The sequence below is a fragment of the Sebastes umbrosus genome, chromosome 17 (genome assembly GCF_015220745.1).
Source record: "Sebastes umbrosus isolate fSebUmb1 chromosome 17, fSebUmb1.pri, whole genome shotgun sequence".
Lineage (NCBI taxonomy): Eukaryota > Metazoa > Chordata > Actinopteri > Perciformes > Sebastidae > Sebastes > Sebastes umbrosus.
Window position 1 is genome coordinate 18,830,207 of NC_051285.1, and position 26,907 is coordinate 18,857,113.

Consider the following 26,907-nt stretch of genomic DNA (forward strand, 5'->3'; position numbering starts at 1 on the left):
GTAAAGACGGAGAGGAAGAGCCCTAAATCCCCCCACCAAACACCCCGACTGTCGCCCACCCCGGCTGTTGCTATCCATGGTTCAGATTACACAGCAGCTGGGAAGCAATAAACCAGGAATTCAAGTCACACTGCGGTCACCCACAATAATCATCATCAGGATCATTAGACAACAACTATCTGTGATATGCCACTTATATACAATAAAGCATTTCTCTGATAAAATGCAGACAATATTGCTGTTTATCTCTTATATGATATATCGTCAATATCCCTGTAATGTTCCTATGAATTGTTATAGATAATAATAGTTTTACTTTGATATTTGTCATATTGTAGGATTTCTATGATTGCTTATTTTGATGGGAAAATCACCAATGGCACATTTTCAGAGTGATGCTGACTGTAACACATGTCTTAATAGAATATGTGGCTCAGTGTGTCAGACAGAGCGAAGAAAACAACAAAAAACAGGGAAATGCAAACACCCGTGGGTGCAGCAAGGTGCTGCTCACCCCCTGCTTGCTATGTGTCCAGGGTATTAATACATACAGCAGAGCCATGCCACTTCCAGTAGTGACAGAGTGTGCGCAGACCACAACGTGGCTGGATTAGAGGGCTGGAGGAAGACAACGCTCATAAAACTCCATGGAGACAACTGCAAGATAAATTGGATAACTTTTTTGATTTCCAACAGAAGTGGATCGCGCGACAAAGGTAACTCCAAAAAGTACAAACCAGACAATCAGGACGTTTTACTCATTTCAAATCCAGGGATCTTATAGTATTAGTACTGAGAGCAATATAGGTAGTGTCCCTCTACGAGGACAAGGGCAACAGACTGATTTTTGGAATGTGCCCTGTGAGTTGCCCAGTATGTGATGTACTTCTAAATATACAGTTAGGGAAATAGAGATGAGCTTCTTTAAGGTAACTGGAGCCTCCAGAAGGCAGATTGTGTGTCTCACACTCAGAGACAGAAGAGGGGCTGGAGCTGTCCGGCCTCAAACACAGTCCTTTCACATAGCAGAGCTGTAGTATACTCCTGTAACATTTTAGATCCAGCCAAACATGGGCGAATTAAAAGATAAGAGAGGCAAAAGTATTGCTTTTTTGACATTTTAAGATAAAGGAAGGAACCTTCCAGCAATATGTTTAGGTTGGAGTTTCCCCGCTACAACCAGTCTGGGCAAAGTCCAGTGATTTCTCTTCCAGCTCCTCCTATACAACTGAAGCCAAGAATTTTCCTCTCAACTCCACCCAATTATATTCGGAAATTCTTTGAAACTAGTGCAGTGCCCATTTGGACGGGCTGATTGCTTGGCCCCCAGAAATGTTGCTTGCAGTGTTGTTGAGAACCGCCACGGTATGGCTGCTTGTACCCACCAAGTGTGAGGTTGATTGGTTCTCTAAATATGCAAAGGACAGTCATACATACATACCCTACATACATACATACATAGGCAGAGATTCCTTCCCCTTATAGTTAGATGATGCTGCTACAGCGGCACCTATTGGCCAAATGGCACCAAATTTGGCATGGTCATTCAGACATCATATCTACACGTCCACCAAATGTGGTCGCAATGGCACAAAGTGCTCAGGAGATATATGACATTTTTTGTAATATGTGTGATGATTCTGTGATGTTTTGGGTGTGTTTGCTCTCTCTCTCCCTTCCCCTCCCCTTTCTGTTCTTTTTGCAAGGCATGTGTGTGGTAGGGGGTGTGGCTGGCTCCTCCCACAGCAGTAGACGAGGCACACCAGTTTCCACTCAGCTCATCAACCTCACTATAAAAGCCTGGCCTTCACTCCACTACTCAGCCAGATCATTCCCTCTCGTTCGGTAATCCTGTGTGCCTTGCTGCTTTGCCAGTCACAGCGCCTTCAGTGACTGAGCTTTTTCCATGGGCTGAGCCCTCATGTTGTCTCTGGGAATCCATTCTCCGCTCGCCGGTGATTCATCTACGAGCCAGCCAGCCAGCTCCCTGTCTCCACTGCGTGCCCTTTTTGTCGTTCAAATAAACTTTTCATTTTTTTATCAGTTTCTGCTTTGGGGTCCAAACAAAACCAAAACTTAACAATAAGCACTGCGCACAACATTTGAGGTACCTGTGAGGGCCAGCTATAGCAAAACTGTATGAAACATCGAAGAAAAAAAAAAGGAACTTCTTACGGCTTGGTCCAGAGATGGTCTGTACCAATTTGGTGACGATTGCTAAAAATTGGTAGTAAAATCAGATTTGGACACAATTCATAATGGTGGAAAATGTATCTATACGCAAATGGGCGTGGCTTATATGGATAGATTTGTCTGGACCCACAAAATCTTGTTTATGAGAGTTACGGTCGATAAGTTATAGGCCAAAACGTAAAGTTCATAGATCGGATGAGAGGTTTCACTAGATATGCGGAGGACATATTAGAAAGACAGACAGAGATTCCTATCTTTATAGTTAGATAACTGACATGGAGGCCCGTTGGTGTAAAATGTCAGACAGGCGTGTGTAACTGTTTTTATAACAGGAGTTCTAAATATAGCCACATCCAGTGAAGCAGGGGGTTCAAACCATTGTAGAGTTAATGCGGTTGGACCAAGAGCTGTATTTGAATATGCAATGACAACATTCTTTAAATCATCAATGCCTGCTGTGCATCCATGGATAGAGTTATGATAACAGTATCAGTAAATGTCTTAAAATGACTCATTCACTCTCACAATGTAAGCCTCTGTTAAAGCTGGAGGAGGCAGATTGTAGTAAATATGATTCAAAAAAGGTTATCTGAAAAAAATCCCGTTCCTCTGTGTCATCCGGTGCTCCTAATGGCATCTGCAAGATTTCACAGACCGGAGGAAAACAAACAATCAGAGTCGAGCTGGAGCCTTGCCGACTCTGAGCAGCTGTCAATCACTTGCAAACTCCGATCAAACGGTCAAACTAGGCAGCGCTGATCAAATATGAATCAATATTCTGTTACTGCCTATGTCTCTCCTCAAATGTGTTTAGAAACAACAGCTAAACTGTTTAGCTGTAAAATGAGAAAGTTTGTGACCCAGCAGCCATGTTGAGATCAGTTGAGGAAATACCAAGCACCACCCACCAGTCGGAGCAAACTTTCTCATTTTACAGCTAAACAGTACACTACAAGATTCTGAAAACAGAATCTGAAAACATTTGAGGTGAGAAATAGGCATTACAGTAACAGAATCTTGATTCATATTTGATCAGCGCTGCCTAGTTTCACCATTTGATCAGAGTTTGCGAGTGATTGACAGCTGCTCAGAGATGGCAGGCTCCAGCTCGGCTCTGATTGGTTGTTTTCCTCCAGTCCGTGAAATCTTGCAGATGCCATTGGGAGCACCGGAGGACACCGGAGGACACAGAGGCACATGCTTTTTTTCAGATTACCTGTCTCATGCACTACTGTCAGGATAGTGACCGTTTTATAAAAATAACTTCTTTTAATCATATTTGCAGCTTTAAGTTAGATTTTGAGTTTAGGACATTTACTTGCAACAGAGTATTTCTACACACTATAATTACTTTTACTTAAGTACAGGTGCTTGAATTCACTTAATTTTAAAACAAATTAAAAAACTAAAAATTGAAGCCGAGGAAAATTTTAACAAACTAGATCACACGTGATTAAATGTTTTAACTCCAGATGTGTTTCTCTGGTACTTTTGTGCACTTAAACTGGTGGAAAATCCAGTGTGCTTTTATCTGACAGTGACAAAATACCTCTTTCCTGCTCTACTGAACTCCCCCACCCTCCATACATAAACATACTCTCACAGTGTGAAGTAATATGTACCATGTGCTTTAGTCTACTAAATACTGTGCACTTGTGCATCATGTCAAGCATAGACAGCTGCTTTTTTTTCACCAGACAAAAAACATTTTTGAAGGACTATATTTATTTTAAAATGAATGTTATTTCATCAGAGCATCTATTCTGAGATTACCAGCCATGTGGAATCAAACAGTTCAAGTCTTCTGAAAGGGTCACATGTTTTCACAGGGATTCACAGTCTGCCCTTGTCAGTTGTTGCCCATTTCAGATGGGATCATTCATTGGTTGCTCTGAGTAAAAGCCCCATGACCGGCCCCTCCCAGCCAAGTAATTAATGCCCCTGCTTTCACTTTTTTTCAGCCCGCTCCTCCGCTGCAAAATACCATTGTTAAGTCCCTCTTCACGAGCGCACATGTGGTTTGGCTTGAGCGTTGGAGTTCAATGTCTGTTCACCTCCCCCACAGCAGCGACAGCAAAACCCAGCGATTGCGGCCGATCAGTGGGTTTCCCATGATTATCACTATCAGGGGTGATAATCATGGGAACGCCCTATATACACTAAATCCTTCCTCCTGTCTTTCTGACACGTCTCGGACTTTAGACTTCAATAATCGGATGAAATCTCTAAATAAGTAGCATTTAGAAATCCAAAATTATATATTCTAGAATATGAATCACATTTTCTAAAAGATATGCAGGGAAAATAGTTCCAAAATAGTTTCATTTTGTTTGCTCCCACTACAGAACTGCAGATGTCTTTGTCATATCTAGAATTAGATTAGCATGAATGGACATCTTTGTTCATTTTGCGGTCTCAGCTAGGGTAATATTGGTTAGACTTTGTTATTCATTGATAAGCATGGATTTATTATCGCATCGCTCTCTGGTCAGCCACCAAAAGCAGACTGTGGGACAAAAAAATTTGATTTGAATTAATCAATACAGAGGTTTACTCTAGGTTGCAATAAAGATAAAGAGTGGGGGAAACTGCATTTGTTTATATTTAGTGTCCTGAGATACTGAGATGTTATACTTTCATTTAAACCAACCAGAAATGTGTGTCAGCACTGTTGTTAAGTGTGGTGGTGGTGGTGGTGGTGCTCCTAATGGTGTGTGTGAATGAGTTATAGAGAGAGAGAGAGAAAGAGAGAGCGAGGGAGAGGGAGGAGGGAGGTGGTGGGAGGAGAGGAGAGGAGAGGGAGCAAGTGTTTACTCGAACTGACCAGGAATATAGCGCATATATAGAAGATGATTCTTGAGGGAAGGGGGTTACTGGCGGACAAGCTGCGTTGGCTCTGCATTATCAGCCAGTAGGCTGCACGCTCGGCTGATCTCTGGACCCTCAGACTGAGCAACGCAACAAGACAGGCAGCTTCAAAAATCAGTCAGAAACAAAGGCAGGACAGGGGAAAGACGTGAATCAGAGAAAGAAACAAAACAGCAGGCTGAGTTGTAAGAGTGTGACGAGGGAAAACAGCTGTTGTAAAGCAGAGTTAAACATTGATAGAGGCTCTGTGAGGTGTGTAATGGTTGAGGGAACTTTTTATTTAAGGTTTTGGGGAGGAGTATGAAAGATTTGAGAGGACGGAGGGGGGTCAGAGGCAGAGGTCCGGCAAGGAGTAATTGTGGTGACAGCCAGTGCAAGTGGACAAGGACTCATGTGAGACACAGAGGAATTAAAATTTAGGGACAAAGAGAGGAAACAGAGAGGGACTGGCAGACCCAAAAGTGGACTTCAGTATGGGTGTGAAGAGCAAGGCTGCTGCTGCTATCGTAGTCCTGCTGCTGTTCCTCGGCTCCCTGTGGCTCCGTGAGTATTTCTCTGTGTGAATGTGTGTGTGTGTGTGTGTGCGTGTGTGTGAGTGTGTGTGTGTGTGTGTGTGAGAGTGAGAAAGTATGTGTGGTTTCTATGTAGTGCCATTAATCTATACAATCCCTCCCTTGTTTGAAACGCATACGCTCCATGTCAGGAATGTGTCACATGGTGTGGTGGCTGCAGAATCAAGCATGGTGGTCACACCACTTTATGCTCACTGTTTAGGCTCAACAATAATTTTTAGCAACATCACAGAAGTATTTCTATGTGCGATTCAACATATTATTGGAGCGTGAGATGACACAGTGACTCTTATTTTATTTTATATGAGCTATTTTCAGTCACATCAGATAAACTATTGCCTAAATATAGAATTTTTATACATTTGTAGACAAAGATTCTTGGGATAAAATGACATCTAAAGCTTTACAATGCAAACAACTCTTTGTATTTTATTGTAGGAGTCTTTGTGTATTTGAATAAGTATGCAAAAATATCCTTTAGTATAGGAAAATAAATAACTTTAATGGTTCCTTCCCATTTCAATCAACAAAACATTCTATAAATATTTATTTATATGGTAAAAAATCTGGTAAGCAGTGTTACAAAGTTCACTGGCACCATGTGATCTTTTTCTCTAATTTGGATTAAATACACAAATTTGAGAGACTTGAATGAGATTGCAGAGTGCAAACTGAGCTGAAAAGAAAGTTCAGCCGGAAGCATGAACAGTCAGCTCTGCATCCTCACAGTACCTCACTTAAATTTAGATATGGCTCCTACTTTGTGGTGGCCAACATCCCTGTTGAAAGTTTTGGGAGGATCTGCTGTAGGTCAAGTTAGAAATATAATTTTATTAGATGGGCTCTGTGCTTAATTTGAGCTGAGAGAGTTTGGTAGCTCAGTGAGGCTAACTAGTCAAGCTATCTGACAGGAAGCTCTTGAGAGTCTTCCAGGGTCAGTTTGGAGGGTGATATTTTGGGGCATTTCTGTTAATGACTCATGCAAAGGAGCGCTCTTTACTGGCAGCTTTTATGGCTTTTGGTTGTAAGGTGGTCGGATACACCGGTCCCTAACGTGTGTGGTCTTGAGACCTGCAGAGGTCTCAGAAGGAATGACAAGAGGTCCCAAATAAAACTGAGGAATAGAGTGCTAGCGGAATGAGTCCTAAAACCTGGAAATGAGTTAGCATTTTAGCACTTCCGGTTCCCTCATCTGGAAGTCAGGGTTTTTTTTGAATGGGTTTTTAGTTAGATGCCTGAAATAAGGTCTGTGGTTAACAAAAACTTGAGATTTTAACATTTTGTTCTACGACATTGAATCCTTTATGTTTCTTAAAAAAGGCGGTTGCTAACAAGTGGCTAAATGAGACCACTACTCTTGAATTTCCCTCGGGATCAATAAAGTTACTATCTATCTATCTATCTATCTATCTATCTACTAAATATCATCATGCTGACTCATCCGCCTTTACAGCCTCATTGTGTTTACTCGCGGTCATGCAACGGTGATGTAGTTTGTTTATAGCCTACAGTAGCTTTTTACTTCTGGCGATTTCATTCACACTTCAAAAATCATAGAAGTGTTTTTCATTTGTGGAGATTATTTTACGGAACAAAACGCGTAAGTATCATGAACGTTTGTTTGCCACAGATCTTATTTTCTGCAATAATCCAAAACCCAATGGAAAAATCTCATTGGCTTTTTGTCACGAGAACCAGGGTGATGCTAACTTCCAGGTTGGCCTACAAAAATACGTCATCCCTGGAGCACTCTATAGTTTGATTTCAGTAAGCTGACATCAATACACCACAGTTGAATTGAACAAGGCATGCTGGGAAATGTCAAATTTGTCACAAATAAAAGGCTGTGATTTGAATTTGAAGATATACTGAATATCACTGTAAAAGGGATTTCATGTCATAGTTATTTTCATAACGGCAATTTATCTATTGCTATAGTATAATAATTGTGTGTGTGTGTCGATCTTGTGGCTAATGGTGGCATGTAGTTAGAGAATTCGATAGGGTCCAAAATTTATCCCAGCAGCAACATGAGTTGTTCACATGATGTGAGCTGAGGAAGTCAGTGTTTGAAATGGTCAATTCAAATCACAGGGTTTGCTTTGTCACAGGCTGGAATGAGCTGAAAACGGATTAGAACTCAACATCACGCCATGCTGTCGAAAGAATGTTATTTCCTGCCTTGTCTTTCTATCTATCTGCTTGTCTTTGTGCTATATAGTATGATCTAAAAACGCTTGGGTTTTTAACATTGGAGAAACCAGCAAGAGTACATAGATATAAAAAAAAAATATCCAACCAAAAAACCCAGCCTAGTGTTGCCAACTCTTTTCCAATGAAAGTAGCTAGCAACAAAAAGCTAGCTCCAAAAGTCACTAACTCTAGCAAGAAAATCGACAAGTCGGCAAGTCGGCAACGCTGACTGTCCGTCCCTTCAGGCCTCCCTCCAAAGCCACTCCCCCACAATTATCATTATGAAGGTAAACAACAAACATGGCTACTCTTAGTATACTCACAGCTTTCAAGGTGGCTTGCAATGAGTTCATGGGCAGAGTGCAACTTATTTAACGCGGCTATAATCAATATTTTTATAACGATAATGTATCAAATGACAATATTTAAGGGTTCACTTGTAGTGATGAACCTACGGAGAATTATCATCTGAATCTGCAGCTCCCCTCGGCTTTATGGAGCTAGCGATTTCAGCTCATTGTTTAGCTGTCCGACCCACAACTAAATGTTGGAACTACTGTTTCATTCTCACCGCTCTCATGAGTAGCAGGCAGCTGTTTTCAATTCTGAAAAAAACAAAAAACACTCTACGGCACACAGACAAATAAGTTAGCAACTAGCAGGTGAACATATTGGAGCATTTAGCAGCTAAAGAGTCAGATATTTCCCTCAGGAGGTGGTGGAGACCAAAAACGGAGCTAAAAGACAGTAAATGTTAGACTTACATTCATCAGGTGGCCAGAAACATGACTCCAAATGAATGATAGCCCAACGTTGCGCTGTAACTGCTGGATGTGAAAATAAGCAACTGTTTGCTAACGTGTTTGCTGTATTAGCCTACCCTAAAAGGTGATGATAGGTCAATGTTGTGTTCACAACATGTGTCCCCTGTCCCAAGTGGCAAACAAATTCCGTTATTGCAGGTTTAATGTGCAGAAATCACAGAGTCCCATTGACCCATGATTCTTTAGAATTCATGAGGAAATGCAAAACCTATAAATATCTAATTTTGATGTGTGAACAATGTCCTTGTGCTTGAAACAGAGTTGCAGTATTATCAGAAAAAAACATCTCTTTAAACAAACACTAACTGTGAGAGTTTTCTCTTGTTTCTCTTAACAATGTCTCACTGCAGAGGGAGGTTTGGATTACCACTGGGACTCTTGTTTAAAGGGTTATAATCAGGTGAATACGGTAAGACTACACGCAGATTATAAAGCAGTTCCTCACTTATTACATTTCCTCCATAAAGTGGATTTTGTGAAGCAGATGGCTAATTTGAATGTGGTGAATCACTTCCGCTTTCTCTCTTTCTTTGTCCCCCGTCAATCGCCCCCACACACACACACACACACCTCCCATCCCCCCACTGTCAGCTTCACCAGCTGTACAACAGCAGCGGGGCCGATGGGGCCGAGGGCCCACAGGTCATAGAGGGGTGCCCTGGTCAGACCTTCCAGGTGTCACTGCTGCTCTCCCACCTGCTGGCTGCGCCGGCCTACACCTCCGACGTGCTGCTGCAGCCATATCTGTCCAGCTGGGACGAGCTTGTGAGGTAAAACCATCAGTCGGAGAGATAGATTAATTTACAGCCGCTAAAGGATGAAGTCATTTATGGCATAATCTGGACTCTGTAGGATGATTCATCCTGTTCTGTGTTACTCCTCCAGGTTTATGGAAGCTCTGGGTCCGATGGTGGGACTGATATCTAAAGAGATAGAAAGCAAGACCTCTATAATCCGCCAGTTGGCCCTGTTGTCAGAAGGGGACCCTGAAGCAGAGCTGGGCCCAGATATACACTCAATAAACAGTGTGGGCACAGAGGCTGGGACAAAAAATAACCAGGAGGCCTCACAGCACACTGGTGCTTACCACTCTGTGCGCTCCATGATCTGGGTTGAGCTGAACCGAGGAGTGGTGGACTTCCACCACCAGACGGAATCTGGATGCCGGACTCTGCTGCGTCTGCATCGCGCTCTGCTTTGGCTGAAGCTCTTCCTGGAGAAGCTGGCCGAGACGCCGGTGGCCGGCCGGTTGAGGAGTCCCTCGGAGCTGTGCCGCGAGGCCTACCAGAGCACCCTGGCAAACCACCACACCTGGTTCGTCCGCAAGGCCGCCGAGCTGGGCTTCATTGCCATGCCGGAGCGGGGTTTCTTCTTCAGGTTGGTGTGCGTGCAGAGCCAGGAGGAGCTGAGGATAGCATTGAACAGAGTGGTTCAGGCCATTGGGGAGGTTTATGACAGGACGCAGAAAGCCCTGGAGGAAAATAACATGCTGGACTTGCCATAGAAAAGGGGGCTATCAGACTTCACCATATTTGCACTGTCCTCATAGTATCCTGGGCGTCACACAGAAACGTCTAGCTACACAAGTGGTGTAAAGGACACATGAATGGACTTTTTTCGCTAAAATTCACACGTGCCATATTTTCCTTCCCAACCAAAGTGCTGCGTCAACAATCAACCAATACTGAAAGTTAGTTTGCTTTCGGCCTGCGGACATTCCTTATCAAATTTTATGAGATCATGTCACCTTAGAGGCATTATTAAGCCAGCTGATAATGCATTTAGGCTGGCTTAACACAGACTGTGAATTATTTAAGCAGGTGCTCACAATTCCATGAAAACCTAAAGCAACCCGTTGCAACTCCTCTGTAACAAATAGAGCATTTATAGCTTATAATGTTCTTGAAACTGTGTCACAGTGGAGGGGATTTTGTAATGGATTGCATCAGATTGTGCAGTTCATTTTGTGCCTACCCCCACCTATATGTGATTTTTTTTTTTTTTTTACATTCAAAATTCTATTGAAAATGATTTAGTATGCTACCTCCAAAACTGGCTAGGTCTAGATGCCTTGAAGCCCTTAAATCTGGGACCAATCTATCCTGATTAAAGGGGTATTACACTGAACAAAGGACCATGTGGTGCTTCACAGCAACTGTGGTGTGAGTGTGGACAATTAATTTATCAGTTTTATATTGTAAATTTTTGTTTATGTTCAGAATGATTAAATATCTACAAAAAAAAAGAAGAATAGAGAATCCAGATCCCTATTTTCTGACGTAGTCTTGTCCAGTAATGTTATGTGATAACGTTGACATTTAAATGCCACTGACTGGACTGTGTAATGTTATCCACCATCCAGCAGAGGTTCCGGTGCTCTGCTACAGTCTAATCTTCACTTTCCTAACATCATGTTGGATATAATCTGCTCACTTACCTCAACACATTTTGTGGAAATGGACCCAAATACAAAGATTTTCACCCAAATAATACATCTTTGTAAGAAAAATATTAGATGTTATGGCTTAAAATAATATTAGAACAAGTCCTGATCTGAAGAATATCAAAGAGTTGCAGATTATTCTGGATTATAATATAAAGATTGTGTGTGTGTAACACAGAGAATAGCATGTGTAAGTATCAGTCACCGGTGCTACTCTTGATCGGACTATTTTAAACCCACAAATGCCTCTAATGCCACGTAATCCTGGCTCTCTCTCTTTTCCTGGACTGTGCTCTGTCTTTCCGAGGAGGAGACAGTGAAGAAAGGAGAGATAAGGATAGAGCCTGAAGCCACGCAGTGAGCAGGAGACAGGAGCTGGTTGAAGGTCAGTGAGCGGAAGTACACTTCGGCTGTAATCTTGTCAAGCAGTTGGTGGCCGACTATAGTAAAGTAGCCCCCAAAGGGAAAAAAAAGTCCAACCTAAAACAGAATTCACACATTTCTGAGCTTGCGTCGATCAATATTTATCATTATGAACAACTATCTGTTGTACTAGAATCCAACCGAGACTTCAATCTGTGACCTTTGACGTGTGTAGGAGGATGACATATTGCTGGTGGTATTTCCACTACGTAATCACTTCCTCTTGATACTCTTGTGAAAATAAAGTGCAGAGATGCTCACTAGTTCACACATAAGAACATAACGTCTACTCTTTTTTGCTGTTTTTAACTTTCACTTGTTAGCATGCACCAGTATATGCACACAGGTTAACTGTAGGCTGTGAGGATTATGGTGAATGGGATTACATTAGATTATATCACCTGACGCTACTTCTGACACTGGCTGGCGTTTTTTTTTTGTCCCCTACAAAGATCGTACTACATTTGACTACACTCTGATTCATAATAAACCACGATGAAAGGATCCACATTGGCATTACAGCCATTCCACTTTGAAGGTGTAATGTGTAAGGGAATGTGTAAGCGGAGAGCCGGTAAAAATAGCACTGCTATTTTATAATCTTCATGTGTGGCGTCAGCCAATATTCTGTTTACTGTGCCATTAATTTGGGGCAGTGGGCTATGGATCTACTAGCTAGTGGCTTGTTTATTGGATTAAATCCAAAATGGCAGAAACGAGAAAAAGACTTGTATTTTCGTTTCGTCCTCCCCGCAACAACAACATAACAACGGCTTGTATATCCGCAATAGGCTTGGCACGATAGTTTGTGTTACCGGTGTTACACGGTGGTCGGGCATACACCGATTACATTACTTGCCCATTACTTGTCGTCGTTTTAGAAATAAAACCCATTTAGTTCATTTTTGCGTATCAGTGGCGTGCTATCAATACATAGACGGACGACAGACGCTACAATCTGAAAGCAAATGTGTCTGCTTCGTACGGAGTCTCAGCTCAGAGTAGCAGGAGTCAGATTTCACACACACTGAACGTGAGAGAGTTGACAGACAAGATGATGGCAGAGGATTTGGTGTCAAAGCAAAAAGCAAAAAGCAAAAGCACCTATTTGGCAATACTTCGGATTTAAACCCAATGCTATAACCATAACGTTAATGAGGCAATTGCCGTGCAGAGGACGGAGTGGTCACAGCCGGTGTGCACGGCGCAGCGGCTCTAGGTCGAAACATGCAGCCTCGCAGCGAAAACTAGACCGGAGTGTCCAGACACACCGCCCTCCAACGGTAAAGATCAAAGTAAGCCCGCCGTCTTTTCTTGTAAAATGTCCAGTGTAACTGGTAACACCGATATTGTCAAAAGTTTATTAATCGGTGGGAAAATTTCCTCACCGTGACATCCCTAATCCGCGGTAGTCGGCCATCCGATTTCCCTTTTGAATGATAAATACAGACTACCGCGATCTGCTGTTAGGGAGTTATTTCATCTCACGTAGATGTACGTGGTAGTTGGCTGTCGGCTGTAGTCTTTGCGGTGTGTTCGAGTGCAACTTTTTGGCCAAGACAAAGGCAACGTGAGGCGACACAACTCTTGGCCTTCGTTTCCGCTAGTTGGATTGGTGTGTCTGGGCCATAACCTGTGTAACAGCAACAAGAGAGGGTTTGCTGATCTGGTGGGGAGTCAGGGCAGTCCCCTGGGATCAGACCCCCAGCACCGCTGTCTGAATGCCAGCTAACTGTTAACTTGGGGTCCTCTCCCGCAGCTGACACCACCCTCCTCCTGACAAAGTAGTCCTCTGGTGGCGGCGAGGACAAAAGGAAATTCAAGTAATTTTCTTGTTTCTGCCACTTTGGATTTATCCAATAAACAAACTACCAAAATGTACACAGACCCTTTACCTTCAACGTGATGAAAGCCCTCGGGGCAGCTCTACTTCTTGGTCCTCTCATGTTGGATTGAGGGCAGACTGGACGCTACAGTGACTCACTATCGCCTCTCCAGGAACAAGTGGTATTACAAGACAGGACGGGCTGGGTGAACTGGTTAGCATGCTCACTTCAGTAGATATCTCTGCAACACAATACACATTTGACATGAAGTCAACACTGTTACTTCTTCACATGCAGCTGACAATAGTTCATTTATTGAATGTTTTAAACAAAAATTCTGGCCATATATTACATATTGCATCTTCAATAAAGGATGGGCCTACTTAACCCACAAAATGACCAATATACAAATGGTATAATTCTCACCCCGTGTTATCTCGGAGTTCTTGAAGAAAACTTCGTGTTTCTGGCTGGCCTCCACGGTGAACGTGAAAAGACGTCCGAAAACGGAGTAAATGGAGGCAGGTTTAACAACAGCAAAACTATATAAAAAACGTTTACAAACTCTTACACAACTCGTACAGTATAATCCAAATGTCGTTTATCCAGTCTTATGTTCACTATACTTCCCAAACACATCGCCAAAAATGTATTTAAAACACATCCGCAATTACGTCTAATACTTGCGCATGCGCGCTGGGAGTCCGTGCGTCAGGCGCAGACGGTAGTGGAGCGTTTGCCATAAACCATAAACCATAAACCATAAACCAAGACTTGTTGAAAGAGGCTAGGACCGTGTGGGGTATAATACATGCGCAGTGTAACTGAAGCTGCGGCCGTGCGTTGCGATTGGCTCAGTTCCGGTCAGTACCATGGTCAGTACAGACCAGATTTTACTGCGCATGCGTTGTACCCCAAAGATCTGACGTGTTGATGAGTGACATCTCCTTTTCCACCCTCCTTGCCACAAACCATGCGGTGTTTTACATAGTAGGCCAAAGATTTTGGCGAAAACAAGTGTTTGGGAAGTAGCCAGGATTTGTCCATGAATAATAATCTCTTATCCTATGATGACACCAAAGATGAGAGGCAAAAATTGAGTGTGAGTCTTGAGTTCCCTTAAATGACATTTATTTATTTCTCTATCTTGGTTTGCAGTAAACATGAGCAAAAATATACATACAGTAAGAGCAAAAAATAAAGATCCAGAATAGAATTGTCATCCTTTTGGGGCGAGAGTATCTCAACAAATTTCATAGCTTTCTTTCTTGAACTATCCACAGTCTTAGGCAATAGTACGATTTAGGACGAGTGGGTGGGGTGAGGGAAATGAGGTTTGTTGAAATTATTCCTTATTTGAAACATGAAAAGTTGACTCGCTCTGATATTTGCTTTGGACCGTGTTTTAGTTTTGTTCTGAAAAGGTTTTGCAATTGAAAGTTCTCTGAAAGCTCTTTCTGATGTATTCACTATCAATATACTTTTATTCTGATACAATAGACCCCAGTGTTCAGAGAGCTTTCATTGCAAGCTTTAGGAGCTCAATTTAAGAAAGTAGAAAGGACTCAAACCATGACAAAAAAAATGTTTCTACATAAAAAACAAAAACTTTTCCAACCAAGCTGTTAACATTTTGCCATTTGTTGAATTAAATGCTGAAAACCTACCAGGTAGCTCCCACAACACGATACAATCCAAGGTTATACATTCTCTCCTCTTTACAACAAAATAGCAATAAAAATACTCTTTTATAAATAAAACAACACTTTTTGATAGTATTCCATCATGATAATGCACACCGGCAAAGTTGCCTGACTGCATATATCTGTACGTTCTTTCCTATTTCTCCCTTACTTTTGATGATAACACTGAGTTTGCTAATAAACACATCATACAGCCACACAAGAAATAAATATATTGCTTTTTGAGGACATCTCCAAATTATCACAGAAAAAAACCCAGATAAATGGACAGGAAATAACATTCTGTGACACTGGGGAACAACACTGTCTGTCCACCAGGAGGCACTGTTATGTTGTTGTGAAACATGTTCCTTTTGTGCGTATTATTATTATTATTATTATTATTAATATTAATAAAGTAGGCCTTTTAATAACACAGCCCTCCGCCTGGATCCTACAGTATCTCTGCTGAGGATGTATCAGTGCAGCACAAATAAATCAAATTTAAAACTGTCATGAAGATCTTTGGTTGAAGAACTAATCTTCACACGCACATGAGGAAAACAAGAATGTCCAATTTGGTGTAGAAACAAAATATTTCATTTGCCGTGTTGTGATTTAAAATTTAAGAATGATTGGGGTTGAAATAGGATTGAATGTATTGAAAAAAAATGAGCCTTCTTTATCCATTTTGAAGATTCAGGCATTTGACACGAGGAGGAGGAGCGACAAAGTAGGGTAAAGAAGTTGAGCGTGCCTGCTCTGGATTAGTTGACCAGATTAAGAGATTACAGAGAAATTAAGTAAATGTTGCAGGAATGCCAGAGGAGAAATACATGTGAACTGCTCAGTGGACGGTCACAAAAAGCACAAAAAAAGAGCCTCAGATGACTGTTGGAGCATATCCTTCATTATGAATCAGATATAGATCAGATAATCGCATTAGATCTAATTCTTTTATCATGTCTGGATCATATAATGAGGTCCTATGTGAGATGTTTGTGAGAGAAACACATTGCTCGGAGAGAAATTAAGTGGTGGAGTGGAGCCAGACCTTAATGTGAGCGAACAGATGCTTGTGTTCCACATTTGCTTGCGATGACAGGATCACAGTCGCGTTGGTACAATTTGGTAGCCGTGCCAAAGTGATGCGAGTTTAAAAGTGTGACTCCACAGATTTCTACAGCCAACATTAACATGTGTTTCTTCTTGTACTGCACGATGATTGCACATTAAGTAAACAGCACCAAACTCAGGCCTAGTCTATGCTTTTTCAACCGGTTGTCTAGTTATCATGATTGCCTTCAGATTGATTCACACAACAGTGGAGAATACTACAAGAAAACAACAAATTCAATGAAAAAATATCCTTTTCTATGTAAGCAAATCTCCAGTTTTGTTCATTTCCTACAGGACTAGAAAACAAAACTACCAACTCACATATTCAAGACTCTAGTCACCATTAAAAGAATATGTAAACTATACATTTTGATACCTTGGATGAATGTTTTTGAAAGAAAGAGAACTTTCTACACCCTCCAAAACTGTACATGAATGAATTCAAAGCACACTTCAAGTGTAAATCAATACAAAATATGACAATGGCATCTATTTCTGATACATATGAAATAGATGCAAATCACGCAAAAACAAAAAAAAACTCTAAATATTCGTGTTTAAATTAATTAAAAATTGAGACACAAGAAAATGGCTCTTAGTTTAGCTTTGGGAATACAATGATGGACACAGTGACAGGGATTTTTTGGGGGAATTTGATATTCAGATGGTTGGTTTTGGAGCCTGGAAGCTAAAGTTCTGTTTAGCCACTAGCTGATTGTTTTTTTGTCAAATTAATGTAATGTTTAAGACGTCAGTAGCATGTCTCCTTTCGTAATTTATTTGACATCCATGGTGTTGATTCCCAGCGACCCAAATATGACGCACATCTGTTTCACAAGCTGGTCAAACAACCAGCGTGAATATCAAATGATCCAAAATAATTATCATTTAATGGGAGTCTTTTCATCCGAAGAATGGACTCAGGCATTCATAATGTATGCCACTTAATGAATATTGCACATTGCATGCAACTTCCCGACCTACAGTATGAAATGGGACCTGTGAATGGAGCACACACGCAAACACACACACATGCACACACACGCACACACACTCTTAAAGGTTTTGACCTCTACTGTAACTTCCATTTTTTGTCTTACAGTATGTTGTTATCGAAACACACAGCTGCTGTGTGTAAGGTTTAGTAGATTACAGTGTGGCCCCTCCCGGTGGTCAGCGGTTTATAACATAACCTTATTTCACACGTAGCAGAGAGGTGGGACACTCCTGCCCCTCGTAGCACACTAAAGACAATACACACATGCAAAATGGCTTCATCTCTGCATCCATCATTAAGATATACTGTCTGTTGGATTATTCTTTTAAGTGCAACAAAATAGACGTACTGTTATAAGGTTATGATACCGTATAAATACTGTAGATATACACGTTTTGTATTGTAAGTTGTGTATATTTGTATATAGAGGGGTACTCTATAAGGAGGCAGCAGGAGGGGAGCAGCAATAACGTGTTAATGTTGCTGATCCTTGCAAACTTTTGAAAACACATGTTCACATCCTTTACATCCCCTAGTTTGTCATGCAGTATAAATAGACGTCACCTCAAACTAATTTACAGAAAAAGAACTTGTCCCAAAGCTCACAGACAGAAATAATGACAGAATTACCACCCTTTTTCCTCTTTCCCCATCTCATCACACAACTTGGACAAACGATTTCCCCCCACAAAAGTGTGGGGGGTTGTAAACAAATCCTACAAAGGGTGTGAATACTGAGATTTGTTTCTGTGTATGTGCAATGTTGCAGAGAATGAAGAAAGTAGTTTTCAGGAGAGGAAGAAAAGGTCAACCTAGTTAATGGTGTTGATCCTCAGCTTGAAAGACACTCTTCCGGCAAACTTGTCTCTGTCACTTCCGAGGGGAATGTTGTTGGCGTTGATCTTGCACTCGATGTTGACATCTTGATTGGCAGTAATGTTAAGAAACTTGACGGCAACCAAAGGTTGAGAGTAGTTCACCTGCAGAAACAGATCCAAGGATATCTTTAAACACAGGAAGTGATGCTTTCTGTCTGGAGATACATGACAGCTGCTTGGTTATTAGCTGCAATATTTACCATATGATGTAATATTTCAATTTCAGACACAATCTTACCTGAGCTTTCTTGCCATAGTAAGGGTAGTACATAAGGTTGAAAGTGCCATTTGGAGGGAAGTACAACAACTCTCCGATCTTGTCAGAGTCTTCTTTCTGAGGGGGTGAAACAACTTCATGAGTTACAGCCATTTCATATACTGTATGTAGGAGAGGCTCATTAATCTCCTTATTTTCTCTAAATCTAATATCCCAACATGCCCACTACCTACTTCAGCAGTTGATTTAAAGGAACAGTGTGTAATATTTTGGGAGATCCATTGGCAGAAATGGAATATAATATTCATAACTATGTTTTCACTAGTGTATAATCACGTGAAACTAAGAATTGTCGTGTTTTCGTAAGCTTAGAATGAGCCCTTCATATCTACAAAGGGAGCGGGTCCTCTTCACGGAGTCTGCCATGTGGCTCCGCTATGTTTCTATAGTAGCCCAGAATGAACAAACCAAACACTGGCTTTAGAGAGAGCCTTTCGCATTTTGACATTACTTGAAGGCCACCATAGTTCTCCAACATAATTGTGAAACTGCGGTAACGTGAGCTGCAGAGTGCAAAACCGTGGTACCGCCAGCCGCTGTCTGACTTCTGTTGCTCCTAAAGTCCAAATCCTACACACTGTCCCTTTAATTCAATACACATAATCTTGATATACTGTACATATATCTACAATCTGCACTACTGCTATGCATGTTTTTAACATAATCTAAAATCTAAAAACACAGGTTCTGTCCCGTTCTTACCCATTCATCTTTGCCAACTCTGTATTTCTGAGAGTGAGCAAATTAATGGAACACAATGGAAAAAAAGAAAAAAAAAGAGGAGGAACATGTATAGATGGTGTAAGTGACAAAATGGCAGGCAATACAGATATGCTAGTTGAAACGATACAAGCACAGACATTAAAGGGAATTGAGACGAGAGATAGGTGGCATATTGCAGATGAGAGGGAGGAATAATAGCTCTGAATGGGCTGAAATCCAAATTGTTATGTTAAGCCTTTCATTGTGAAAGACAAAAAGGGGATTACCTTTGCACCACAGGTGACAAACGGAGCCTGTCCACCCTTTCCTGGCAGCATCCCAATCACCTTGGGAGATAGAAAGACAGCACGTTTATTCCCATTTCACTCTTATTTAAACACAGAGGAATAGAAAATTGTGTTTAAGATATGCCAGAAATGAAAGATAAATGCAATAACCAATGACTATAATCTTGATGCTGATATTTTTACTGGGATAATCGTTTCCGTATTCCCAACCAGTTTCATTATCTCATGTCTCCTAGCAACACCATCCCTTCCCCTTCCCTCTTTCTCTTTCATACCCGATTCAGCTTGATGATGATGCATGGCTTGCCCTCCTGGTATCCATAGTAACGATCACCGATTCCAGAGCATTCATCCAGAAAGGTGCGGTTGAACTGACAGGAGCGCTTTGGGTTGTTCTTCACGTCGCCGCTGTCGTCCTGCTGGAAGTACTGGTCTGGGGTGCACTCGTTGTTTTTCTCAGCTTGGATGGAGTTGTTGTAGGCTGCAGGGGGAGAGGGGTGGTGATGGGGGGGGGGGGGGGGGGGGGGGGTTTTTGTTAAGGGCTTATGACTCAACTAAAACCCTGGTGCAAGTCAATCCCTCTATCTGTTATTAGGTGACAACAATTCATGCTAGATCATTGGATAATCCAACAGTAGTAACGAGAGGCCGAGAGCCACACTTACGTGACAGGAACTTGTCCAGGGCCTGAGCGTACATGTCCCAGCTCTCAGTGTTCTGGATGCTATAGACAATCTCATAGGTCTCATCTGCTTTGGGTCTAATCACCATGCCTGTGAGTGACAGAGAGACAGCAAGGGATTTACAACACCATGCCACAGGCAGTGACCTGCATTCATGTAGTTTGTATCATTAGCTACTGCACCTGGTGTGGAGAGCCTGTCCTGCCAGGTTGGTTTGTGGTCGTCCAAGGTCTGCAGCATGACGTACATGGTGAGTGCAAACATGCCGGCCAAGAAGATGTAGAAAACTACATAGAAGAGAAGAATAAGGCCTGCAGACAAAGAGAGAAGAGAGTGAGAATTGGAGTATTATCATAAATCAAATTATTCAGTTCAATAGACCTTATTCCTTCTGTACATTTGGCATTTTAAACTTAGAAAATAAGTAGGCCTACTTAGAAAAGCTAAATCATACAAATGGAATAAATCAAGCAAATATTTCTTATTTTATTTAACACTGTACATATACCGTACTGATATTAGAAATAAATGTGTCTCACAAATGTTCACATTCTAAAAGTCATGTTTTTTTTTCCTCAGATTGTTAGCTTATTGTATGCTTTCATAAATGTTGCTTTACACATTATTAATTGTGATGTGCTCACTCATATATTAACATGCCGGATTTATGGTCTATATTGGTGTCTGTAGCCTTGAGTCTGAAGTCTTCACTCCAATCAATTTCAATTCAGTTTTATTAAATTTTTAAACAAATTGTCCTTTGTAGTAACTAGCATATAGTGTCTAAGAACAAAATGTCAATTAGGGGTGGGCAATATATCGATATTATATCGATATCGTTATATGGGACTAAATATTGTCTTAGATTTGGGATATCATAATATCGTAATATGGCATAAGTGTTCCTGGTTTTAACGGCTGCATTACAGTAACGGGATGTCATTTTCTGAACTCACCAGACTGTTGTAGCTGTTCTATTATTTGCCTTCACCCACTTAGTCATTATATCCACATTACTGATGATTATTTATCAAAAAATCTCATTATGTAAATAAATATTTTGTAAAAGCACCAATTGACATTTTCAAAAAGGTTCTCTTTTTGCTGTATCCAGACTTCTGTCTCACAATACACTTGTTGTGCTGGTGACAGTACATCACAATGAAAGCTTTTTGATTTATGCATGAAGGCTACATTAGACTAACATCAGCTACTTTTGGTGAGTGCACTCCATTTCATAATTACCGTAATGCACATTTTTATAAGTAGGAATAATCTTACATCTGAGCAGATAATGGAATCAGCTCATTTTAATTAAATGTTGCTGCTGTGTTGTCTGCGTGGTCACTTTCTGACCAATAAATGTCCACATGAGGCCAGTTAATCCTCATTAAACTAGAGGCACTTCATTCCATCTGCCTCTCTCTTTCTCACTCACACATCAACAACCGTCCTTTAGATAATTATAATGAATTGCACAATATGGTGTAAAATGAAGTTAATTTGATCAATGAAATGGTTAAAACTGCATGGTTTTGGTTGCTTTCCTCACATTCCCATGTGAATTAAAACCAAGATTGCAAGGCTGGTCTCTGATCAGTTTCATTATAGAGTTTCCCCATCCACAGAGGGGGAGGAACGATGACAGAGGGAGATACAGGAGAAGGGAAGACAAGGACCCCCAGGAGAGCAGGCCACTGCAGGGTCAGGAGATTACAGGCCATCATAGACTAGGCCTGTTTCATTAACAGTGTAAGAAGACCATAGTGATAGTGTTACATCAGACAGATTGTTTTTCTCATCAATGAGTTTGTCATTTTTCTTTTGATGGCTTGTTCAATCCAATCAACTGTCTAAAACAAAAAGATATTAAATTTGTAGGGCTGTCCTCGACCAAAGAAATTCTTAGGCGACTCAAACGGTTTTGTTGAATAATTGATAAGTTGATTTAATCGACAGATCTGTAAAACTGAGTTTCTCCGCTAAGAATCACACAAAATCACCACTTTAAATCTTGTGTTTACCAGAGATGTACTCATAAGTTTCTTGGAAATAAGTCATTCAGCATGAAAAAAGCATACTAATCAACTAAAGAAATGTTAGTAGACTAAGTCCAAAATGTCCGATTAGTCGACTAATCGACTAAGAGGGGGCAGCCCTATAAATCTGCATGACATTTGAGCTGTAGCTTTTGCACAATAAATGGCAAAGAATTCGTCAAAATCGCTGGTTATTAATTTTTTCATGAATAAACTAATCGATTAACTGACTTGTTTCAGCACTGTCTAAAACATTTAAATGAAAAAATAAATGATCTGTAACATTTTACCACTCTCTACGCTGTGTTTTATTCAATGCACAGAGGTTAGTTAGATGATCGCTCTCTGATGTGATGTTTCCTACTTGGAATGATAGAAGCAGCTGTTTGTTCCCACCTCAGACATTTCTGTCTACATTGAGAGCAGGAAAAACATAAATAGCCTGTTCTATGACACATCCCTCATTTTAAGCATCAACACCTGAGGCCCCCGTTGTGTAGCAACTGAGTACCCTGACCCCGGTGCCTCTGCTGGATGGCCCCCAGCGTGGAGCTCGCTCGCTCTGTCAGCAGGCGCTGCATCTGCCTCCCCACACAGCCGGGCTTACAGGAATCCATAACAAAATGTCAAGGGGAAGCTGCTCCACAGGAGGTTGGGGGTGGGGCTGGAGGGGTGGGGGAGGGGTGATTACAGAGGGGTATCTTGATGATTTAGAGCTTGCTTGTGTGCTTTTTATCCATCCAATTGTTCCTGTATTGGAATCTGAAGTGAAATGAATGAACGGCTTTGAGCATCCCATCTGTTGCATGGAAAACACCCAAGCTGAGTCATTAAATATACACAGAGTGAGTCCTCCAGGCCCCGGACCGAGCCAGAGAGGCATCACCGATAAGATGTGACAAAACAAAGTGTTTAAGTGATTTTCCTCTGTCATCCAGAGGGGATGTTGTGTGCGCCACAAATATGACACCACCCGGGGGAGACTGGGTGTGCACACGTGCATACGAGGTCAAGCGTGCAGGCAGGGGTGGCTTTCCCCCTGGCAAAGAGGGTGTTAGGTTCACCGTCCGGCCCTCTCAGTCCTTGCTGGTGATGGACAGTGAAGCATCTCTCTTTCACCCTGGTTTTTGTTTGCAGACGGCAGTTGAAAGCAAAAGAACAAAAGGCCAGGGTGGGATGGCTCAACATCCTGCTCTTTATCCACTAATAATGGCAGGAGGTGTCTGTTTTCTTTCAGAATTAATTAGGAGGACACACTGCTCAATCGCTTTGTGAATTGGTGATCAAACAGATCTCTGAACTCCAAATGAAAAGCTCCAGAGAAAGAATGTCAAACCATTTATTATCTTGTATATGGTCTGCAATCTTACACTAAGACCAGCATCATCGTTTTGTTTTCTATCAGGCCCGTTAAGATTCCTTTCCTATGTTACCATAGAGCCTTTTGTTGTTTTTTGGAAGTGGGAGGTGCAGAACACTTAATGAGTCCTATTTTAAATAGAGGTAGCTGTTTGACCATGTTTGCCTGGCGTCAGCTGGTGGCAACGTAGCATCGAAATTGCAGGACTGTTCTATTTTGTCACGGCTATTTCCATATCATTACAGCTCTTTACACAAAGCAGAACACACAAGCGAGGGTTCTGCTTTTCATCCTCAAAGGAGCCTTTGATCTAATGCTCTGTACGTACATTATACCGCATAATTAGAAGTGTGAACAACAAATTTGCCTTTTTAAAGAAGACTGGTGTGTTTTCTTGCATTTCTCCTCAGGGCATGTTGAGATAAGTGGGACTGCAGTCAAACAAGTGGAGGTAGAGGTACAATGTGTGCATCATTAGGAGAGTGAGAAAGGTGAAATGCCAAGTTTAGCAGGCCTACAAGTAGTGGCTGACTGCAGAAATAGCCTAATTAACAAGCCTTAGAGAGCACAGCTTAAAAAGGCCACCAGACCTTAAAGCACCTGGGACGCATTGAGCTGGATTAAGTTGTACACTGCGGAAGGATTCCAGCAAAAGGAAGCTACAGTGAATGATCCCCAACTTGGCACTAATAGTACAATGTCCATTCATGAAACATTTATCACCAGAACACCACTGCAAGCAGCATCCTTCCAAACCACAAAATCCAGTGCCGTTGAGATCACGTCCCCGGTGTATAGATCACAAATATTCCTGAAAGTGATTAACTTTCCTAGATCCTACTCCCTGACTGAATTGATACCTTCCCCTACAGCCAATGAAGTCATTAGATTAGGATTAAACCCCTCACTGATTTACACTCACTGGGAGGGGCCCGGGTTGGAGGTGATACAAATAGCTTTTGGCCCCCGGCTTTATCCAGATTAAAACGCTCCAATGTCATTAGAACAGAGCCATATGGGCCCTATCATTTCATGAATCTTTGAAACAGTTGCAGGCTGCTTGTATATGGCAGGAAGGAGGTCAGTGCAGTGCTCCTGTGTTACATATAAAGGCTGGGATTGGATTTTAGATCATAATCTCAGGGGGGGAAAGCCTGAAAATGACATCATGTTCATTACATACAGCTGCAGGCGTACAAACCCATTTAACTTCAGCAACCTATCTCCCTGGAAAAAAAAGTCTTATCCGCAGCATGTCAAAGCTAGCTTCCAAAGAGAGGAGCTGATGATGGTATGCACTTTGCAACAGACAGTGGACCCTGCCACAGCAGTGCTGCAGTAATCTGGCTAATTCAAATGTAAAATATAACACCATATGCCTCCACCCTTTATGCTGAGCGCATTGCGCAGTGAAAGCAGTGCCATAATTAATAAATAAATAAATAAACTAGGCAGAAGCAGGATTTTTTTCTCTTGCACCGGCTTCCACAGGAGTGGTGCCGCATTCAGATTTCAGCACAAGACTGTAGTGGACAGCAGCCATCTCATTATACCTGAACACTGAGGAGGATTATTAATCCATTTCTATAGAAATGAATATGAGAGTTACACAGTTTGATGTGAAGGAGTGCTCTCTTGAAGCTTTAAGAAAAGCTTCATGACAGATACCTGTTACAGAGCCGAGGAGGGACCGTGTTTGCTGCATTGCTGTAGCTGGACAGTACTCACCCCAGCTGCTAGCCGTCCTGCCCAGAAACTCCCTCGTCCTCGGGTTCCATATAAACTCCTTCCACCCGCTTTTTTCTCCGTCCTTTGCCATTTTGTCATAAAAGTTTGGACCCCTAATAAACGCGCTCTAATGTAACAAGCGCCGGGTTTAGCCAGACAGCACAGAGATAGAGATAGATAGAGAGATGAGAGAGAGAGCTGCTGAACCACCGCGGCTATTAGAGGAAGAAGATAGCTAATGAAACAGGTATGCTGTTAAAGCACACTAATAAATGGGAATGAGAGTAAAAGCACTGCTGTAGTCTATCTTGATAACAGAAAGATGAATAGTAATGGTGAGAGGTAGCGGTCCGACTCTGTAGCACAGACCTAGTATCTGCCCTCCCCCCCAGCTCTTGTGTGCATGCCGCAGAGTTTTGATGAGTGGTGCAGAAATCCAGTGATACTGCGGTAAAGCACTCCCTCCGCCTCCCTCCACAAGCAGCCCCCCCCCCCCCCCCCCCCTCTCCACCATCCCTGCCGGCAAAGCTGCTCCATCCCGCCTCCTCCTCCCGCCGCCCGGCCAATCAGCTGCACCGCATCCCCCCATCCGACGCATGACAGACAACCCTCAGAGCCAATCAGCTGGAAGCTGTAGACTTCCTTTTATTGGCTCTGAGGGCCCATCGTCACGTCCCCAAAGAAAAACCAACATAATATCCCTCTAATATTCCTAAAGGACGCTCTAAAGTGTCTGTGTGGCTCCTAGTGATAAATTGTGGTCCCCATTGTTGTGTTCAATTATATATATAATATAATAATAAAAGAATATAATAATAATAATCATCATAACATAACAACAACAACAACAACAACAACAATAATAATAAATAAATATGAAATTCTATTATTTCATTTTATTATTATATTACAATCATGTGGGGACGTTATTAATCAATTAATTTGTAGTCACAAAGATCCACATAGAAAAACCAACATAATATCCCTCTAATATTCCTAAAGGACTCTCTAAAGTGTCTGTAGCACCCAGTGATAAATTGTGGTCCCCATTTTTGTGTTTGATTATATAGATATAATATAATAATAAAGGAATATAATAAAAATAACAATAATGGTAAAAAAATAAATAATAATAAATAAATAAATATAAAATAACATTATTTTATTTCATTATCATACTACAAGCATATGGGAACATTATTAAATAACTAATTTGTAGTAACAATAAAAGGTCCCCAAATAAAAACCAACATAATATCCCTCTAATATTCCTAAAGGACTCTCCCAGTGATAAATTGTGGTCCTCATTGTTGTGTTTAATTATTTTATTATTATTATAATGATATATATACAATTACATTATTTTATATTATTAATTATATATATATATATATATATATATATATATAATAATGAATTAATTTGTAGTTACAATAAAAGAGAAACAGACTCTTCAGATAATAATGTAGATAATTATATATAATATAAACTTTCACCTGAACATGTTGGATTTTTATATCATTTTTCTAAAACTCCTATTTGGGAAATTATAAGATTTCTGCACATGTGCATTATTTACAAATTGAAAGCTACAGGTGAAACAAGTTGTAGATCAACATTCAACTGAGCTTTTTTGCCTGAATAATAAGTAATCCTAGTGAAGTAACTATTTGAAGTTCAAACTGTGAATGTAGTTAAAGGTCTGATGGATTACAATTGTCCACAGCCACAGCAGCAGCAGTGGAGAGCGAAGGCAGCGCCCTCACATGGACACCCAGGGTGCTGCCTCACC

The 26,907-nt window shown here is 41.2% G+C and overlaps 2 protein-coding genes across 3 annotated transcripts; one reads left to right on the forward strand and one right to left on the reverse strand.

The window, feature by feature from the left end:
• Positions 1-5,022: 5,022 nt before the first annotated feature.
• gltpd2 (glycolipid transfer protein domain containing 2) lies at positions 5,023-11,791 on the forward strand. The gene is made up of 4 exons (XM_037748517.1): positions 5,023-5,604; positions 9,001-9,059; positions 9,242-9,420; positions 9,536-11,791. Exons 1-4 carry the CDS (start codon positions 5,535-5,537, stop codon positions 10,152-10,154), a joined length of 927 nt encoding a protein of 308 aa, XP_037604445.1. The 5' UTR covers positions 5,023-5,534; the 3' UTR covers positions 10,155-11,791.
• A 2,987-nt stretch (positions 11,792-14,778) lies between these two features.
• atp1b2b (ATPase Na+/K+ transporting subunit beta 2b) lies at positions 14,779-25,282 on the reverse strand. Of its 2 annotated transcripts, XM_037748518.1 has the most exons (8): positions 25,116-25,282; positions 20,171-20,299; positions 19,971-20,078; positions 19,581-19,786; positions 19,285-19,344; positions 18,998-19,024; positions 18,257-18,352; positions 14,779-18,120 (listed from the first exon to the last, which is right to left on the reverse strand). In XM_037748518.1, exons 1-8 carry the CDS (start codon positions 25,204-25,206, stop codon positions 17,953-17,955), a joined length of 885 nt encoding a protein of 294 aa, XP_037604446.1. In that variant the 5' UTR covers positions 25,207-25,282; the 3' UTR covers positions 14,779-17,952. The 2 variants fall into 2 exon arrangements, with proteins under 2 accessions (XP_037604446.1, XP_037604447.1); XM_037748519.1 differs by lacking the exon at positions 18,998-19,024.
• Between the last annotated feature and the right edge of the window lie 1,625 nt (positions 25,283-26,907).

Coding starts and splice junctions, on each gene's coding strand:
- atp1b2b (XM_037748518.1), bottom strand. CDS start 25,206: ATGGCAAAGGACGGAGAAAAAAGCGGGTGGAAGGAGTTTATATGGAAC. Junction 20,300..25,115: donor CAGGACGGCTAGCAGCTGGG/GTGAGTACTGTC, acceptor CTTTGTCTGCAG/GCCTTATTCTTCTCTTCTAT. Junction 18,353..18,997: donor GAGTTGGCAAAGATGAATGG/GTAAGAACGGGA, acceptor TCACCCCCTCAG/AAAGAAGACTCTGACAAGAT.
- gltpd2 (XM_037748517.1), top strand. CDS start 5,535: ATGGGTGTGAAGAGCAAGGCTGCTGCTGCTATCGTAGTCCTGCTGCTG. Junction 9,060..9,241: donor GTTATAATCAGGTGAATACG/GTAAGACTACAC, acceptor CCCCACTGTCAG/CTTCACCAGCTGTACAACAG. Junction 9,421..9,535: donor AGCTGGGACGAGCTTGTGAG/GTAAAACCATCA, acceptor TTACTCCTCCAG/GTTTATGGAAGCTCTGGGTC.